General features: G+C 38.6%; 1 protein-coding gene across 1 annotated transcript in view; it reads left to right on the forward strand.

Annotated features, from left to right (window-relative positions):
• The first annotated feature begins 93 nt into the window (after nucleotides 1-93).
• Nucleotides 94-18,909, forward strand: part of PIBF1 (progesterone immunomodulatory binding factor 1) — a 159,390-nt gene continuing 140,574 nt past the window's right edge. The window contains exons 1-5 of the mRNA XM_080916617.1: nucleotides 94-249; nucleotides 1,021-1,294; nucleotides 3,811-3,911; nucleotides 5,764-5,962; nucleotides 17,793-17,912. Of these exons, the coding sequence (XP_080772743.1) occupies nucleotides 1,043-1,294; nucleotides 3,811-3,911; nucleotides 5,764-5,962; nucleotides 17,793-17,912 (672 nt within the window). The 5' untranslated portion in view covers nucleotides 94-249; nucleotides 1,021-1,042. The remainder of the gene's footprint in view (nucleotides 250-1,020; nucleotides 1,295-3,810; nucleotides 3,912-5,763; nucleotides 5,963-17,792; nucleotides 17,913-18,909) is intronic.

Here is an 18,909-nt window from a genome sequence, read left to right on the forward strand (position 1 = left end):
GCTCCCAGCCTGCACCGCTTCGGACTGGCATCCGGGAAAGGGTGCAGTACCTGCGCGTCCCGGGTTTTTCCGACTTCTGTGGCAGGGCGGGTGGTTGTCTTGGTGACCGCTCCTAACGGTCCGGTAGCCCCTAGATCTTTGTTCAGGGGTTGCAGCCTGAGCTGCTAACTGAAGACGCCATTGGTTCTTTCAAGTGTCGGAGTTGAAGCTGGTTTTAGCCTTACTTGCGGAGTTACTGACGCTTGAGAGGTAGCTTCCAGACTGTTTCCTTTTCTTTCACGCCGGATGCAAAGATGCCAAAATGTATAGATTTAGAATTTATAGATTTCTTAGCCAAAGAACGAGAAGACGGTCCCTGTCCTTTGTAACTCTCGCGAGGATTTTATTTTTATTTCACCCTTTTTTCACCTCTTCCCTTTAAAAAGAGGCGGATTGTACTGTAGCTCTTCCTGCCCCCCCCCATTACAAACACACCTCCTTCTTCAGCGTTCCCTTTAGAAAAACTGAAATAGCTAATGCTGTAACTATTTTACTAAATCGTGTAGTATTTAAACAAGAGAGTTACCAAAATCCTTGTGAAGGCTAAAATGTGCTATTTAGAATATTTGAGTTTTTACTCAAGTTATTTTAAAATGCTTTTCTCACCGTGAGCCTGTTTTCAAAATTTTCAGTGATGCCTTACCTGTAAAAATAAGCCTGGCATGTCTTGATATCTCCTCTACTCTTTGTTTTGAAAATCCTCCATTGACATACAAACCTTTCCCTATGTGTCCAGATCCTTTCAGATTTAAATGCTACTTCTGTGAGAACGTACACGGACAAAAATCAACCTTTCCTTGAGTTTAGATACTTGGTATTATAAGGCTTTATCCTTTCTTTTTTACACGACTTTATTTACCTGTTACCTTCAAGTAAGATGCTTGCCTCAACACACACACACACTAGGTGTCTCATTAATGCACTATATGTTCTGTAGTAGGTCTTTTTGTATATTTAACTTTATTTCTTTTTATTCTACAGAAGATTTATTCAGATAATAAAAATGTCTCGAAAAACTGCCAAGGAATCAAAAAAAGTAAATATCTCTAGTTCTCTGGAATCTGAAGATATTAGTTTAGAAACAACCATTCACACAGATGATGTTTCCTCATCAGAAGAGCGAGAGGGTAAAGTCAAAATCACCAGGCAGTTAATTGAAAGAAAAGAAATACTTCATAATATCCAGTTACTGAAAATCGAGCTATCCCAGAAGAATATGATGATTGACAACTTGAAAATGGATTATCTTACAAAGGTAAGTGCAGGTGCAAATTCTGTCACTTAACGTGCCTTGTTTTCTTTAAGCTTAAAAAGAAATAATTCGGTACGTAGTCTGGGTGTGGTTGCATATGGCTCTACTCCCCACACTGGGAAGCAGAGGCAGGTGGATGTCTGTGAGTCCTAGGCCAGCCTGGTCTACATGGTGAGGTCTAAGACCCCCAGGCCTTGTGGAGAGATTCTGTCTAAATAAATAAATAAATAAACAAACATTTTAAAACATATATATATATATATATATATATATGATATCAGTGGAACTTAAATGGTACAGTTCATACTCCTTTTCTAATGGTACAGTTCATATTTCTTTTCTAATACTGCCATTTTACACTCTGAATATTAATGGGGTGTTTTAAATGTATGAATGAGTAACTTTTGAAGGCTCAATTTTTAAAGTGTGGCATTAGTGGAATATGTATTTCCTTAAGAGTAATTAATGTATAGCCAAGTTTTGTAGCCAAGTTTTGTGCTTCACCAAACGTGATGTGACTGACTGGTTTGATAGGAAGAATCAAGATCATAATTGTATTGTTGAATCTGAATTGTCCTTTAGAAGTCTGATTCCCTCGTTGCATTCCTGCACAGTTACTGTGTGTCTGAAGTCAGACTTAAAGGACCATCGTCTTTACCAAGTGTGCCATCCTTTGGCAAAGATGAACTAGTTCTTGTATTTTTGCCTCGTGTAGTTATTTAGGCCCAGGGTAGATGGAATACCTGGTAGATATTAAACCAGCCCTAAGAAATAGTGACTGACTTGAGACACATTTTTGCATGTTCCTGAGACCTCTGTTCCTAAGACAGTTACATGTGACAGTGAACTTTCCAGATTTACTCCATCTTCGCTCTTCCTGCAGAGGCCCCTCTGTCTACCAGTATGTTTTTGTTCTCATTATACTTTCTCTTGCTAACTTGGTCTTGTATTTTAGTTCTGTGCATAGCATATTAAGATACTTAAGCATTTTTCTACTAGAAGATAATATATTTATTTTGGGCCAATGAGATAATTTGGTAGGTAAAAAATGCTTAAGCATACAAGCCTAGGGACCTGAGTTCCATCTCTGGGATGTATTGTAAAAAGAGAGAACTAACTCATGCGCGCATACACACACACACACACGCACACACACACACACACTATATACACTCACACACTCACACTCACACAGCTTAAAAGTAAGAGTGAAAAGGAGAGGACTGGAGAGATAGCCAGGCAGTTAACAGTAATTACTACTCTTACCATACAACCTAGGTTCAAATTTCTAAACCCACAGTTTTAGGGTATTCAATACTGTTTGCTGGCCACCGAGGATACCAGACTTATACATATGTGAAGTATTGGTTTAAGTTATTTTTATTTATTTATTTGTTTGTTTGTTTGTGAGACTCTTGGGATCAAACCCAGGGCTTTCAGCCTGCTAGACATGTGCTCTGCCCATGAAGAAAATACAGGAGGAAGAAAGAACAATTTCTTACTGGTGCCCTCCAATACATCAAGGCTTTAATGAAGCAAAGAAATAGCCCTTCACATTACTGCCTAAGCCGGAAGAGCACATTAGGCTCATAGCTTTCTTTCTTGCCTTGTCTATCTGAGCTGCTGAAACAAAGACTTTAGCATTTGATTACTCAGTGTGGAAGGGGAGATATCCAGCGGGTGCTGGCCTTGAGTTCTTCATCCATTCTGTGTCTTCTACCTCTTGCTAGAACCCATAAGTCTTTTTTATTAGGACAGTCACTCCTGTCCTGGGCACACTATCTGTACCCTAAGTATTCCCCAGATGTCCTCCCCCGAACTCCTACCACATTGGTGACTAGATTACCATAAAGGGAAGCAGAGATGAGAACACACACTTAAAAGCACACAGTACATATTAGCGGTTCTTAACTGAATTAGTAATGTCATTTTTCATCCCCTTGTTTACCAAATTATACATGTACACACACACACAGACATACTTAGACCTATGAGTTTTGTTTATTTTATCTCTCTCACTCTTACATGTACTTTGTGTTCTGAGACCCGCACATGAGAGAGCACACGTAGAGCACACACAGAGTATAAGGACTCTTGCAGGAGTTGGTTCTCCTCTCATTTTTCAGTTTTATTTTTGGAAATTTCAGATCTGACTTCTCTGTGTGCATCATTCTCCCTCCTCCGTCCTCTCTCCAGTGCCTCCAGTGTATCTGCTGCCCCCAAAACTCAGAGCCCTTTTTTTTTCTTTTTACTTCAGAAACTGGGATTAGTGAATGGAGCAGTTTCTCATTTTGTTCTCTCCTCCGTGGTGGTCACTGGAGGATGTACGGTGCTCGAATTAACTGAGCGAGCACAGTGCTGACATTCAGGTCCCTGAGGGAGCACTGTGGGCCGATGGCGGAGAGTCTTCATGATTGTAGCCTGGCAAAAACATCTATAACTTCAACCAGAATCTTTATTGTTGTTGTTATGCTAACTGAAAGCTGAACTTAGAACTTAACTAGATTCTCTCTGTTCAGATTGAAGAGCTGGAGGAAAAACTTAATGACGCCCTTCACCAGAAGCAGCTGCTAACTTTGCGATTAGACAATCAGTTGACTATTCAACAGAAAGATGCCAAGTAAGACATGTATTTCACAAAAACCTAAGATCTATTTATCAACTGAAAGTCATTTTATTCTTGTTTATGCATTTTGCTATAGACTGTAATAGAGAAATTGTAAATTAGATATGCTTATCTTCACTTGTAGCTCACCAAAGGACAGGTTGCTTTATAACAGTATACAAAATGCACAGTTAAAATTTAACATTCATTCAACAAATATTGGCCTGTATAAGCAATCTATAAATTACCAAAGGAGCTTTCTGAATTGACCACAACTTTATATGTAGATAAACTTTTTGTTTATTCCCTCGATTATCCTAGTTATTGGATTTCACTGTTTTTTTTTTTTAATGCATTAGTATGCCTGTGTCAGGTGGTATATATTTATCAAGCAGGAATTAAACCTGGTGGAGTGACACACACATAATCCCAGCTTTAGGTGGTGATCAAGAGTTCAAGGTCATCCTTGGCTACATAATGAGTTGGAAGCTAACTCTGGCTTGGCCAGACTTTATCTCAAATAGGCAAAAACCAAAATATTGCTTAGTCTCAAATGTGCCTATTCCAATTATACTATGGAATTTGTTTTCAGGGTTTCTTTGTGTAGACCTGACTATTCAGGAACTAGCTGTGTAGACCAGGCTGGCCTAGAACTCACATAGATAGGCCTATCTCTGCCTCCCAAGTGCTGGAATTAAAGGCATGTACCACCACTACCCAGCATACTCACATAATTTAAAAGAACATAAACAATAAAAATTTAGGAGAGAAATATGCATTGTTTCTAGAATAAATTCATGGGAAACAATAAAAGTGAATGACAAAAAAAACAAAACAAACAAACAAACAAAAAAACTCTTTCTTTTATTTCCAGCACTCTGGTCCATAGAGTGAGTTTCAGCCATATAGCAAGACTTGTCTAGAACTAGTAAAATAAGTTAGTCAGTAGAAAATCAGGAGAGGCAAGATAGATTTAAAGACTAAACAAAAACATATCCACAAACAGTTTCTTCTCAAATTTTTGTTGGTGCCATTTAGGTCTCTTCTGCAGTCTGGGAAAGTGGCTCAGAGGTAAAATGCTTGCCACAGGACCGGAGTTGGAACGCTCAATGAAAGCTGAGAGTGGTGGTATATCCCTGAAACCCAGCACCGTGAGGGTGAAGGCAAGCACATCCCAGGAGCTCACTGGCCAGCAAATCTAGCCAAAAGAGCACCCTCTGGGTTCAGCACATGTCTTTAAAAAGTAAGGGGAACAACTGAGAAGGACATTCTAGTCTGTTCTCCACACCACCAGGATGGGCCAGACATCCCTTATGGGGTTTAGTGTTTCTGTATTAAAGAGATGCAGTGTCAGGATGAAAGAGAGATGAAAATCAGTAACTAGGGTCCAAAGCCAACATATAAGACTTTAAAACATTAGCACAGTGGTCGTCAACGTTCCCAATGCTCTGACTATTTGATATAGTTCCTCACGTTGTGGTGACCCCAAATCAGAATTGCTACTTCATAACTGTAATTTTGCTGCTGTCATGAATTATAGTGTAAAATCTGTGTTTTCCAATGGTCTTGGTCAATCTCTGTGAAAGGATCAGTCAATGACCCAAAAGAGTCATGACCCACGGGTTGAGAACCGCTGTGTTAACAGATTAAATGTATAATTTTGTCATTTGAGTTTTTAAGTTATTACTTAAGAATGTTGATTCTCTAATAATTTGGGATTGTACATTTACTAATCTGTATGGATTTGCTACTTCATATTTAACTAGATACATAAATCAGCACTGATGGTAACCAAGAATATTATATGGATCTCTGAGAAAGGTCTCAGTGATTTTAAAGCTTTCTACATTAAATTCTCTTAATGTAGAAAATATCAAGAACTAATGAAGCAAGAAATGGAAACCATTTTATTGAGACAAAAGCAACTGGAAGAGACAAATCATCAGCTAAGAGAAAAGGCTGGAGATGTTCGTCGAAATCTGCGAGACTTTGAGCTAACAGAAGAGCAGTATGTGAAGCTAAAATCTTTTCCTGAAGATCAGCTTTCTATTCCTGAATATGTATCTGTAAGTGTTGTGTACCGTCTGGACAAAACTCCAAATAGATACGGGGTAGTAACACATAATGTAATCCCAGTCCTCAGGATGTGCAGATAGGATCTACTGAGTGAGTTGGAGGCCATCCTGTCTCATAAAAACAAAAACAGTAAGCAACGAAACCAAAAGCACAGCTCCATCTATTCTCAGCCTGAAATTGGCTTGGCTTTTTGAGAGGCACTCTTTATTTGTTTTTATGTTTATGTATAGGTTAGCATAGGAAGGGATTCTTTGCCTTTTGGTGCATATGTAACAGATGTTTGCTGTTGCTCATCCTCCTCTCCCTGAGAAGGCTCTGCCTTCTGACCTCCTGCAAGATGGTTTCTCCCTCCCAAAAGTAATTCCCCTGTGCATCCTTTCACACATAATCATTTATTCTCTAGTTCCCACTCCACTGAAGAACTCGTCTCTCTTATGACCCCATTCCTAGGTTCTGAGATACATTTATTTAATTTTAAACTAGGTTCCACATACAGAAAACACATTTGTCTTTCTGAGTCTGGCTGGATAAAGGAGGGAGGTAAGGAAAGAAGATGCATGTAGGATAAGCATGCTAAAATAAAAGACAGGAAAAGATGGAGCACTGCTACGGTGGAAAACAAGTAAGAGGGTAGATAGAAAAAGAGTTCTCAATTACGAAGTTAAAAAAATAGGTAAGCATAAGAAGGGGAAAGATACAAGTATTTTAAGCAACGTGTAGTCAGTGGAGCATGAAAATAAGAGGAGATATGGAAAAAACATAAGGAAAAATATTGTATGGGAAAAATAATGTATATGTATATATGTATGTATATATGGCCTAATGAAAAATTATGTAAAGAAATAGATACATATTTGTAGAATTCAAAGTAAATTTTAATACCATAAAGCAAAAACAAAAACAAACAAAAAACCCGAAAAGCCTAAAAGGTGCACCTAAAGGAGAGGGAGGAATCACACTAGCAGAAAAGACTAAAAACAATAAGAATGCTGGGCAGCGGTGTGCACGCCTTTAATCCCAGCACTTGGAAGGCAGAGGCAGGCAGAGCTCTGAGTTCAAGGTCAGTCTAATCTAAAGAGTGAGTTCTGGGACAGCCAGGGCTACATAGAGAAACCCAACAACAGAGGACATGAAGTGTTGGAGTACTGCTTGCTGGGCCCTCAGAAGTTGGAGAATGTGAGTTCCATATATGGAGACATGACTGCTTGCTCATGTGGACACTGGACTTTCCTGTGGCAAATGCTGTGGACACTATTGGACATGCCAGGTGTCTCCTTCCTTTACTTGGTAGATTTTCTCTATATACTGTAGGCCTCTGCTGGCCAATCTTAGCTCCTTTTTGGAGGCAGTTCCTCTCAGTCTCCCTAGACACAGCCGATCCTACCCTCTGGTGTGACCCATGTTCTAAATGGAGCTGTCTCCCAAGGGTGTTAATAGGGTAGCCACAGTAGGTCTGTGTAGGTAGAGGACTTGCCGTTGTACACCTGACCTGCAGAGATTGATCCTGTTGCAGGGATAGAGCTGTGCATATCAGCTACTGGACATTCAGGGTTCTTGGGCTCTGTACTAGTGAATGTGTTCATCAGTAGTTCATCAGTGGCTTCGGCAGTTGAGCGATGCTCACTGCCGTCGGCCCAGAGCTGTGAAGTCTAGGACTCTTCTTAGTTGAGATAGGTCCTGGCCATCGAGGGCAAGATTGTATTTCTCTGTACACTTCTTTCTGCCTATACTCTCTGATCAGCTTCCACTCACCCTGCTGTCCACTACTGCTCACCCTCATGGGCCTTTTCTCATACTGGTGTTGTGGCCAACTAAACTGAGACTCCCTAGCCAGTGGGTTTTTGAAGTTCTTAGGCCCCTAGGGTAGCTCAGTTTGTAACAGTGGTTCCTGTCTCAAGATGACTGTTACTTACCACCCACTAAATCATATAGAAAGACAGCAATGAGATTTCCCTCCACTGCTGATCCACGGCTGAGGAGTGAGTGTCCCACTATAATCCTTAATTTGATTTGAGGGTCTTGAGGGCTCTGGGCTTACTCTGAGGTAAGACTGCTGACATTTATTTGGTATACCTTTTGGAAGCCACTTTTAGTTACCTACCCTCTCCTGCTAGAGTTAAGCTATATTTAGCTTGTATTATGTGTTATACATGCGTGTTATATATGTATGTTATATATGTATGTGCACATGGGTGTGCATGCAGTAGAGGCAATAGGACAGCCTTCAGTATTTTTCAGGCATAACCTTGTCATTTATTTTAGTCATTCATTCATCCATTCACTCATTCATTTTTTGAGGTAGAATTTCAATGACCTGGAGCTTGACAATTAATTAGGATAGTGAAGCCGAGGGATTTGCCTGCCCCACCTTCCCAGCACTGGAATAACAATCATATTCCACCATGCCTGGCTTTGTTCAGTGGGGTTTGGGCATTGAACTCAAGTTGTTCTGCTCCTGGCTAACATGCGACCAACTGCTATCTCCCCAGCCTCTCAGTTCACTTCTTAGCAGTCTGTGCTCTGTCTTTTTCTCTATACCTTTCAAGTATTCTCTTATTTCCTTTGTGGATTTCCAAACCCTTTCTCTCTATGGGGTCATCTTGTTTGTCTTACTCTGACTCTCTTTCTCTGGGTCATACAGGGACAAGTTTAGACTTATCTTGCCCTAAGGGTATTGCTTTTGAAACACTCATTTGATAAATTTTTTTGACCCTAATAAAAATTAGAGAGTATATTTAAGTACAAAATTTCATTGACACTGTAGTCTGCAAAATAAGTTACTTTATAGTGGTTTATAACAGTCTCAAAAAGGGAAAATATGAGGATGAGGCAGATTAGTATTGTCTGAAATTAATTAGGACTAGTGCAGTGTTTATGTTTTTTTTAACTTTATTTTAAAAAACAAAGATGATTTTTGAAGCATTTTTGCATAAAAGTATACAAATACATTTTTATGGTTGTAATTAAGTATTTGTGGGTACATATGCATACATATATATATGTAACAATAATATAGAAAAGAGGTTATTAATTTGAGGAGATAGGAGAGAAACTGGGAGGGGCTATAGGAAGGAAAGGGGAATGTGATACAGTTCTATTTTAATTAAAATATTTTTTTTTCTTTTTTTCTTGATCTTCATACAGTCTGTGGGTTGTTTCTGGGGTGTTCAGAGCTTTCTGGGGTTAGTATCCCATTATCAGTGACTGCATACTATGTCTGTTCTTTTGTGACTGGGTTATCTCACTCAGGATGATATTCTCTAGATGCATCCATTTTCTTGAGAATTTCGTTAGGCCATTGTTTCTGATAGCTGAGTAGTACTCCATTGTGTAAATATACCACAATTTTTGTATCCATTCATCTACTGAAGGACATCTGGGTTCTTTCCAGCTTCTGGCTATTATGAATAGAGCTGCAATGAACATTGTGGTGCATGTATCTTTGTTGTATGTTGGAGCATCTCTGGGGTAAATACCCAGAAGTGGAATAACTAGGTCTTGAGGTAGTATTATGTCCATTTTTCTGAGGAACCGACAGACTGATTTCCAAAGTGATTGTATCAGTTTACAACCCCACCAGCAGTGGAAAAGTGTTCCTCTTTCTCCACATCCTCGCCAGCATCTGTTGTCATCTGAGTTTTGGATCTTGGCCAATCTGACTGGTGTGAGGTGGAATCTCAGAGTTGTTTTGATTTGCATTTCCCTGATGGCTAAGGATGTTGAGCACTTCCTTAGATGTTTCTCAGCCATTCGATATTCCTCAATTGAGAAATTTTTGTTTAAGTCTGTACCCCATTTTTTAATAGGGTTGTTTGATTCTCTGGTGTCTAGCTTTTTGAGTTCTTTGTATACCTTGGATATTAGGCCTCTATCTGCTGTGGGGTTGGTAAATATCTTTTCCCACTCCGTTGGCTGCCGTTTTGTTTTCATGCTAGTGTCTTTAGCCTTACAGAAACTTTGCAATCTCATTAAGTCCCATTTGTCAATCTTTGACCTTAGAGCTTGAGCTATTGGTGTTCTGTTTAGGAAACTTTTTCCTGTGCCTACGAGTTCTAAGGTTTTCCCTACTTTCTCACCTAATAGTTTCAGTCTACCTGGTTTAATGTGGAGATCTTTGATCCACTTGCACTTGAGCTTTGTACAAGGAGATAAGAAAGGGTCTATTTCCATTCTTCTGCATGCTGAGTGCCAGTTGGACCAACACCATTTGTTGAATAGGCTGTCCTTTTTCCATTGAATGTTTATAGCTCCTTTGTCAGAAATCAGGTGACCATATACATGAGGGCTCATTTCTGAATCTTCTATTCTATTCCATTGATCCATGTGCCTATTTCTGTACCCGTACCATGCAGTTTTCAGCACAATTGCCTTGTAATATAGCTTGAGGTCAGGGATAGTGATTCCCGCAGATGTTTTCTTGTTGTTGAGGATGGATTTCGCTATTCTAGGTCTTTTGTTATTCCAAATGAAATTGCACATTGCTCTTTCCAACTCAGTGAATAACTGGGTTGGAATTTTGATGGGGATTGCATTGAATCTATAGATTGCTTTTGGTAGGATGGCTATTTTTAAGATGTTGATTTTTCCAATCCATGAGCATGGGAGATCTTTCCATTTTCTGAGATCTTCCTCGATTTCCTTCTTTAGAAGTTTGAAGTTCTTGTCATACAGGTCCTTCACTTGCTTAGTTAGAGTCACACCAAGGTATTTCATAGTTTTTGTGACTATTGTGAAGGGTATCTGTTCCCTATTTTCTTTCTCCACATGTTTGTCCTTTGAATATAGGAAAGCTACTAATTTGTTTGAGTTAATTTTATATCCGGCAACTTTGCTGAACTTATTTATCAGCTGTAGGAGTTCACTGGTGGAATTTGTGGGGTCGATTAAGTAAACTATCATGTCATCTGCAAATAGTGATGTTTTTACTTCTTCCTTTCAAATTTGTATCCCTTTGGTTTTCTTTTGCTGTCTAATTGCTCCAGCCAGGACTTCCAGTACTATGTTGAATAGGTAGGGGGAGAGTGGGCAGCCTTATCAAGTCCCTGATTTTAGTGGGATTGCTTCAAGTTTCCCACCGTTAAGTTTGTTGTTGGCTGTTGGTTTGCTGTATATTGCTTTTATTATGTTTAGGTATGGGCCTTGGATTCGTGTTCTTTCCAAGACTTTTAACATGAAGGGGTGTTGAATTTTGTCAAATGCTTTCTCAGCATCTAGTGAAATGACCGTGTGGTTTTTTTCTTTGAGTTTTTTTATATGGTGGATTACATTGATGGATTTCTCTATGTTAAACCATCCCTGCATGCCAGGAATGGAGCCTACTTGATCATGGTGAATGATCGTTTTGATGTGTTCTTGGATTCGGTTTGGAAGGATTTTGTTGAGTATTTTTGCATCAATGTTCATAAATGAGATTGGTCTGAGGTTCTCTTTCCTTGTAGGGTCTCTGTTTGGTTTAGGAATGGAGGTTATTGTAGCCTCAAAAAATGAGTTAGGTAGTTTTCCATATGATTCTATTTTGTGGAATAGTTTGGAGAGTATTGGTATTGTGTCGTCAATAAATGTCTGATAAAATTCTACACTAACCCATCTGAACCTGGGCTTTTTTTTGGTTGGGAGGCTTCTGATGACTGCCTCTATTTCTTTAGGTTTTATGATATTATTTAGCTGGTTTGCCTGGTCCTGATTTAACTTTAGTACCTTGTATCTGTCTAGGAATTCATCCGTTTCCTCCAGATTTTCCAGCTTTGTTGAGTATAGGCTTTTGTTGTATGATCTGATGATTTGTTGAATTTCCTCAGTTTCAGTTGTTATTTCTCCACTTTCCTTTCTGATTTTGTTAAATTGGATACTCTCTCTTTGCCCTCTAGTTAGTCTGGCTAAGGGTTTATCAATCTTGTTGATTTTCTCAAAGAACCAGCTCTTGGTTTTGTTGATTCTTTCAATGGTTCTTTTTGTTTTTATTGGGTCGATTTTTCCCCTAAGTTCTTTTTTTTTTTCCTTTGGGGTAGCTTGGTTGGTTTTTAGTGTCTGTGTTTATTGCCCCCTCTTCAGTCTGAGCTATGAGTAGGTGACATGTCTGGTTTTTATATGATACTGGTGCTTACAGAGCAAGCATTTTACTGACTGACCAAATGACCTATTTCCCTAGTCCCTGTGCCTTAATTAGGGTTTCTATTGCTGTGAAGAATCACCATGACCACACCAACTCTTACAAGGAAATGCTTAATTGGATATGACTTACAGTTCACTATTTTCTTGGTGGGAAGCCTGGTGGGCATGCAGGTAGACATGGGGCTGGAGAGGTAGCCAAGAGTTCTACACCCCAACTGACAGGCAGCAGGCAGAGAGTGACAGATGGCCTGGCTTGACATCTGAACGCTCATTCCCAGTGACACACTTCCTCTAACAAGGCCACACCTCCTAATGGAGCCTATGTGGAGTCATTATAATTTAAACCACCATACCCTGTGAATGTGAATTATTATTATTATTTTTTGAAACAGGGTTTCATTTTGCAACCTCCACTGGTATAAGGCTTACATCAATCTGTTTGCTTTGGCTTTCTGAACCATTATACCCTAGGAAAATGATATTTTAATAAAAATTTATATAGCACTTAAGTTTTCAAAATTTTAAGTTTATGGTATTATTTGTATTTTTCTTTTCATCTCCACTCCCTCTTAGAACTAGATAAAAGTGTGGCTCATAATTAAGCATTTATTGTTGATTTGCCTGAATATTTTGGTTTTCTCTATGTCCCTCTAAAATTTATACACTGAATTTCTAACTTTTTTCCTTTCTTTTTTTTAACAACTTTATTTTACAAAACAAAGATAAATGTACAGATTTTAAGCATTTTTTGCATAAAATTATACAATACATTTTTGTCAGTACTTTTTTTCAGATTTTAAAATAATTTTTACATAAAACTATATGAATATATTTTTTAGTCAGTACTTGATTTTTTTAAAGGTTTGATAGTATGCATTGAAAACTTAATAGTTACAATGAGCATAAAGTACATGTAAAACAAAATGTAACATGGAAATAGTCAAAGTTTTCTTGTTGTGTAAAGATTTATTTATTTGTTTTGTTTTGTTTTGTTTTCTTTATTTCTTGGACTTCATACAGTCTGTGAGTTGTTTCTGGGGGAGCGCGAGCCTCTGGGGTTAGCATCCCACTATCAGTGACTGCATATTATGTCTGTTCTTTTGTGACTGGGTTATCTCACTCAGGATGATATTCTCTAGATGCTGCTATTTTCTTAAGAATTTCATTAAGTCATTGTTTCTGGTGGCTGAGTAGTACTCCATTGTGTAAATGTACCACAATTTTTGTATCCATTCATCTTCTGAAGGACATCTGGGTTCTTTCCAGCTTCTGGCTATTATAAATAGAGCTGCTATGAACATTGTGGTGCATATATCTTTGTTGTGTACTAAGGTGCCTCTGGGGTATATGCCCAGAAGTGGAATAGCTGGGTCTTCAGGTAGTACTATGTCCAATTTTCTGAGGAATCGCCAGACTGATTTACAGTCTGATTATTTCTTGCAGTCTACTCCTCTTGGCTGTATCTGCTTCCTTTCGTTCTAGAGCTTTCAGCTGTGCTGTCAAGTTGCTGATGTATGCTTTCTCCAGTTTCTTTTTGGAAGCACTCAGAGCTATGAGTTTTCTTCTCAGTACTGCTTTCATTGCATCCCATAGGTTATGGGTATGTTGTGTTTTCATTTTCATTGAATTCTAGAAAATCCTTGATTACTTTCTTTATTTCTTCTTTGACTCTGCTATCCTTTAACAGAGCGTTGTTTAGTTTCCATGTGTATGTGGGCTTTTTGTTGTCTTTGTTGTTGTTAAAGACCAGCCTTAGACCATGGTGATCTTAGAGGATGCATTGGAGTATTTCAATCTTCTTATATCTATTGAGGCTCATTTTGTGACCAATTATGTGGTCAATTTTTGAGAAGGTGCCATGAGGTACTGAGAAGAAGGTGTATTCTTTTTTTTTAGGATGATATGTTCTGTAGATATCTATTAATTCCAGTTGGTTTATAACCTCTGCTAGTTTTACAGTATCCTTGTTCAGTTTTTGTTTCCCTGATCTGTTCATTGGTGAGAGTGGGGTATTGAGGTCTCCCACTATTATTGTGTGGGGTATAATGTATTTTTTGAGCTTTAGTAGGGTTTCCTTTATGAATATCGGTGCTTTTGTATTTGGAGCATATATGTTAAGGATTGAGAGTTCCTCCTGACAAATTTCCCCTGTAATGAGTAAAAAGTGTCTTTCCTTGCCTTTTTTGATAACTTCTGGTTGAAAATCTACTTTATTCGATATTAGAATGTCCACTCCAGTTTGCTTCTTGGGGCCGTTTGCTTGGAAGGTTTTTTTCCACCCTTTTACTCTGAGATAGTATCTGTCTTTGTTTCTGAGATGAGTTTCTTGTATGCAACAAATTGCTGAGTTTTGTTTATGTATCCAGTCTGATAGCCTATGTCTTTTTATTGGGGAATTGAGTCCATTTATGTTAACAGATATCAAGGAATAGTGGTTGCTGTTTCCTGCTATTTTTGCTTTTGGAGGTTGAATTGTGCCTGTGTGTCTTTCTTCTTTTGGTTTTCTTGCTTAGGAGTTCTCTTGTTTTTATTAGGATGTAGTTCCACTCATTGTAATGGGTTTTCCACCTATAATTTGTTGTAGTGTTGGGTTTGTTGTCAGATATTGTGTAAATTTAGTTTTGTCTTGGAATATCTATGGTGATTGATAGTTTTGCTGGGTATAGCAGCTTTGGTTGGCACCTGTGCTCTCTTAGGGTATGCATGATGTCTGTCCAGCCTCTTCTAGCTTTCATAGTCTCTGTTGAGAAATCGGGTGTGATTCTGATTGGTCTGCCTTTATATATTATATGGCCTTTTTCCCTTGCTGCTTTTAATATTTTTTTCTTTACTTTGGGCACTTGGCGTTTTGACTAATATGTGTCGGGAGGAGTTTCTTTTCTGATCCAATCTATTTGGAGTTCTGTAAGCTTGTTTTATGCTCATGGTCATCTCATTCTTAAGGGTAGGGAAGTTTTCTTCTATGATTTTGTTGAAGATATTTACTGTGCCTGTTAGTTGATATTCTTCACCCTCTTCTATTCCTATTATCCTTAGGTTTGGTCTTCTCATTGTGTCCTGGATCTCCTGGACATTTTGGGTTAGGAGCTTTTTGGTTTTTGCATCTTCTCTCACTGTTTTGTCTATGTTTTCAATGTTGTCTTCGGCCCCCGAGATTCTCTCTTCCATCTCTTGTACTCTATTGGAAATGCTTGCTTCTGTGATTCCTGATTTCTTTTTAGGATTTCTACTTCTAGGATTATCTCTTTTAGTGTTTTCTTTATTGTGTCAATTTCCGTTTTAAATTCCTTCTTCAATTCCTTCATCTCTTTGGTTCTATTTTCCTCTAGTTCTTTGAGTTCTTTGAGTGTTTTTCTTGTTTTCTCTTTAAAAGCTTCTAATTCTTTATGCTTTTCCTCCCGTTCTTGTTTAAGGATCTCTATCATCGGTCTTGACGTATGATTTTAGGTCTGCGTCTTCTTTTTCTGGTGTGTTTGGCATTCTGCTGTTTGCTGTGATGGGAGAGCTGGGTACTGGTGTTGCCAGGTTTACTTGGTTTCCCTGGGGTACGTTCTTTCCCTTTCCTCTTACCATTTTGTTGTCAGTCCTGTGTCCTTGGATCACCGCTGGATCACTGCTGTTCCTGGTGGCGGGTGATCTGAGTGCGGTTCCTCACTCCGTGTTGTCTGGCTGGGAATAGCCTGATGCAGGGTTACTGGTTCCCTGGAGCAAGCTGGGGTGTGGAGGGGAAACCGGGGGACCGCATGCTGGTTCACCGCTGGCTCACTGCTGATCCTGGTGGAGGGTGGTCTGAGTGCTGTGTTTATGGTTATTAAGGGGTAGCAATGGGGCAGAGTCTTTGTATAGATTGGTTCAGAATCTAGTTTTCTTAAGGAAACTTGTACTTAGGCTTAATCTTTGGTGTGAGTCTCGTTAGTTTGTTATCAGCCACCCCTTCTAGCCTAAAGAGCTTTTGTTTGTATGGGCATAGCTATTAACACATGCAATATTTGAAATGAAACCTTAAGGAAACAGATTAAGCACAAGAAGGGCTGGGTGTGATGGTGCTCTAACAGTGCTTGTCCCAGCTACTGAAAAGGCTGAGGCAGGAGGATCTCTTGAACCCAAAGGCTCAAGGTGGCCAGTTTCAACAATTAAACAAGACCTCCTCTAAAAACAAATAAAAAAGATACAAAATTTGATACCATATATATTTGCTTTAAAAGCCCCAGTGTCATCATCACATAACATATATAGAATGAGAAAGTGAGAATTAAATGGAACAAGGTAATTCTCAATATTACTATGAAAGTATTTTTTATTTTGTTAATTCACTAAAAGAATTGAGAACAGTGAACCGGACAAGGTTCAGAAATGCTCAAAAGACCACACTGACAACTGTTGCTTTTTTATGTTAGGTGTGATTTTACCCTGAGAGACTTCCTTTTCTCCTCATTTATAAAAGCTAATAATATATCTCTTTTGTAAAGATTACCTGAGTATGTAAAACATATGTTAAATGCCTAGCACAGTGCACAGTGAGTCTTTGTCAATGTGGAATCCAACCTACTATCTTGCTGGAATGCTAGTTGTGGCTCTCAGTCAATCAAGGTTTCTGGATCAGTGACTTGGAAGAACATCATACTGTAGCTTTCTGTCCAGCTTTTGATTTAAATAGGTCAGTTACAGTTTTTCTGCCCATCATATACTGTCTAAAAGCAATATTGTAAGCTTCATTCATAGTCATCATAAAGTATATACGTTTTTGCTTTCTGGTTTGTTAGTATTCTTTTGTACTTTTGCATGAAATATTATTCTAACTAATTGACTGATACAGATTTCACTGCCTTAAGGACCAACTATAATGCTTGCCTCTTATTAGACTGGGTATTTCTGCAATATAATCATGACTTTTGGGTTATATGCCTATGTAATAATTAATCCATAATTGCTCAGTCTTGCCTTATTGATGGCTTCGTGGTTCTTAGAACCTTGTAGGGTGGGATACCTGGGTTATAACAGAAAAGTGAAGAGTGAGAAGAGAGTTCTGGATTGAGAGGAACTGTCATTGAGAGTCATTCTCAGGACCTCTGACAACTGTAGGGGCAGTCACATGGTGGGATGTTGCCAAGAGCCTTTGATAAGAGCAAAGAATGAAATGTATCTCTTAATCAAATTGATATTTAGGTTGACAGAGCAGTAGTATATCAGCCATAAAAAAATTCCTGCCCTCACAGTGCTTACTTTGGTATAGAACCTAACAAACAGCAACTTCAAATGGAGTGTGTGGAATGTATTCCAAGTGCTTCAGTCTAGGGACTTCAGTTAAGTTTGCAGGTGTTTTGTTGTTTAAATTCCATTAGTTTATTACTGATAGACCTGTGGGGAATGCATTCCAAGGCTGCTAGTGAACAGTGCTGAGTGCTTGGCAGCATGTTCTGTTTCTTATATATGTCTGTTATGGTAAAGATTATATAAGACATTGCAAAATGGCTACCAAATACAATTATAGCAGTATACATTAATAAAATTATTCAAAAGATTTCCAAAAATTTTCAGTTAATATTTTAGTCACTTGAATCAGAGAAAGTGAATGGCAGAAAGTGAAACCACCCAGGACAGCTGCCGCATGCAGAGTGACAAGCTGCGTGTGAGTGGAAATGCTTCGTTCTAATTAGGATTCAGGGTTTTTTATTTTACTTTGTTTTTGTTTTTTTTTTTTTTTTTAAGATTCGGTTCTATGAGCTGGTAAATCCACTAAGGAAGGAAATCCATGAACTTCAAGTGAAGAAGAATGAACTATCTGAAGAGTTAAGTGCAAATAAAGGCACACTGAAGCAACTGATGGAGGTTTGTAATATTTCTATTACGCTTGGAAAGACGTTACAGCTTTTCCATGGGAGCCTCTTAACATTTGTGCAAGGAGCATGGAAGTGACACAAAATGAGACCAGGTGCTGACTGCTCAGCTCTTAGTGAGTCAGAAGGAAGAGGCCAACTGTATGTCCTCATCTTTAAGATTCACATGATAAGTGTGGTTTAACCTCTAATCCACAGTGTACCACTTGTTATTATAACTTATTTTCATAACCAAATGCCTTTGGGAATCACAAAATGAACCATATCTGACTGTTCTTGTATAATAAATATGCACACAAGAGTTTATAATTTCTCTAGCTTTCATATGTAACATGTAGGCTGGGATGTGGGAGGGCTCTCTTACGGGTACCATTAGTAAGACAAAAAAGAGTGCAGTTGACTTTTGTTATTAGACTCATAAGTTCCAGACTCATAAGTTGGCAGGACAGTCCTCATTACTGCTGATGTGCGAGCACTAATAGCACCCCATGTGTTCTCAGAATCCTAATCATATAAGGCTTCCAAGACTTGCTTACAAGTCTTTATTTACAGAAGGGTACACTGGTCATTAGTTGGATTGTAACATTGGCCAAATATCCCAGAATACCATCATGTACTTACAGTTGACTAAGAAATAATGGTGACAGCTTTTTTGAAAATGGGATAGCTGTTTTCTCCAAAGAGCTCATCAAACTAGAATGAAGACAAGTTTACAAGTAGCATTTTCAGCAGTTGTTTCTCATTGGTTAGTCTTATCCGTGGTATGGAAGGAAGTGACTGTCGCTGTATCAGCCATTCCTCATCAAATGCAGTTGACTCTCTTAATTCTTCTGAGCATGCGTACTGATATTAGTGTTTCCCTGTATGTCATTAATATGCATGATGCTGCCCACCTGTGTGAACAACAGGAGACTATACCTGCTCTCAAAGTATCATACAACTGCTTATGTGTTATCCTATGTCAAGGGCAAGCTTTTCAGTGATCTGTT

The sequence above is a fragment of the Micromys minutus genome, assembly GCF_963924665.1.
Source record: "Micromys minutus genome assembly, chromosome: 5".
Lineage (NCBI taxonomy): Eukaryota > Metazoa > Chordata > Mammalia > Rodentia > Muridae > Micromys > Micromys minutus.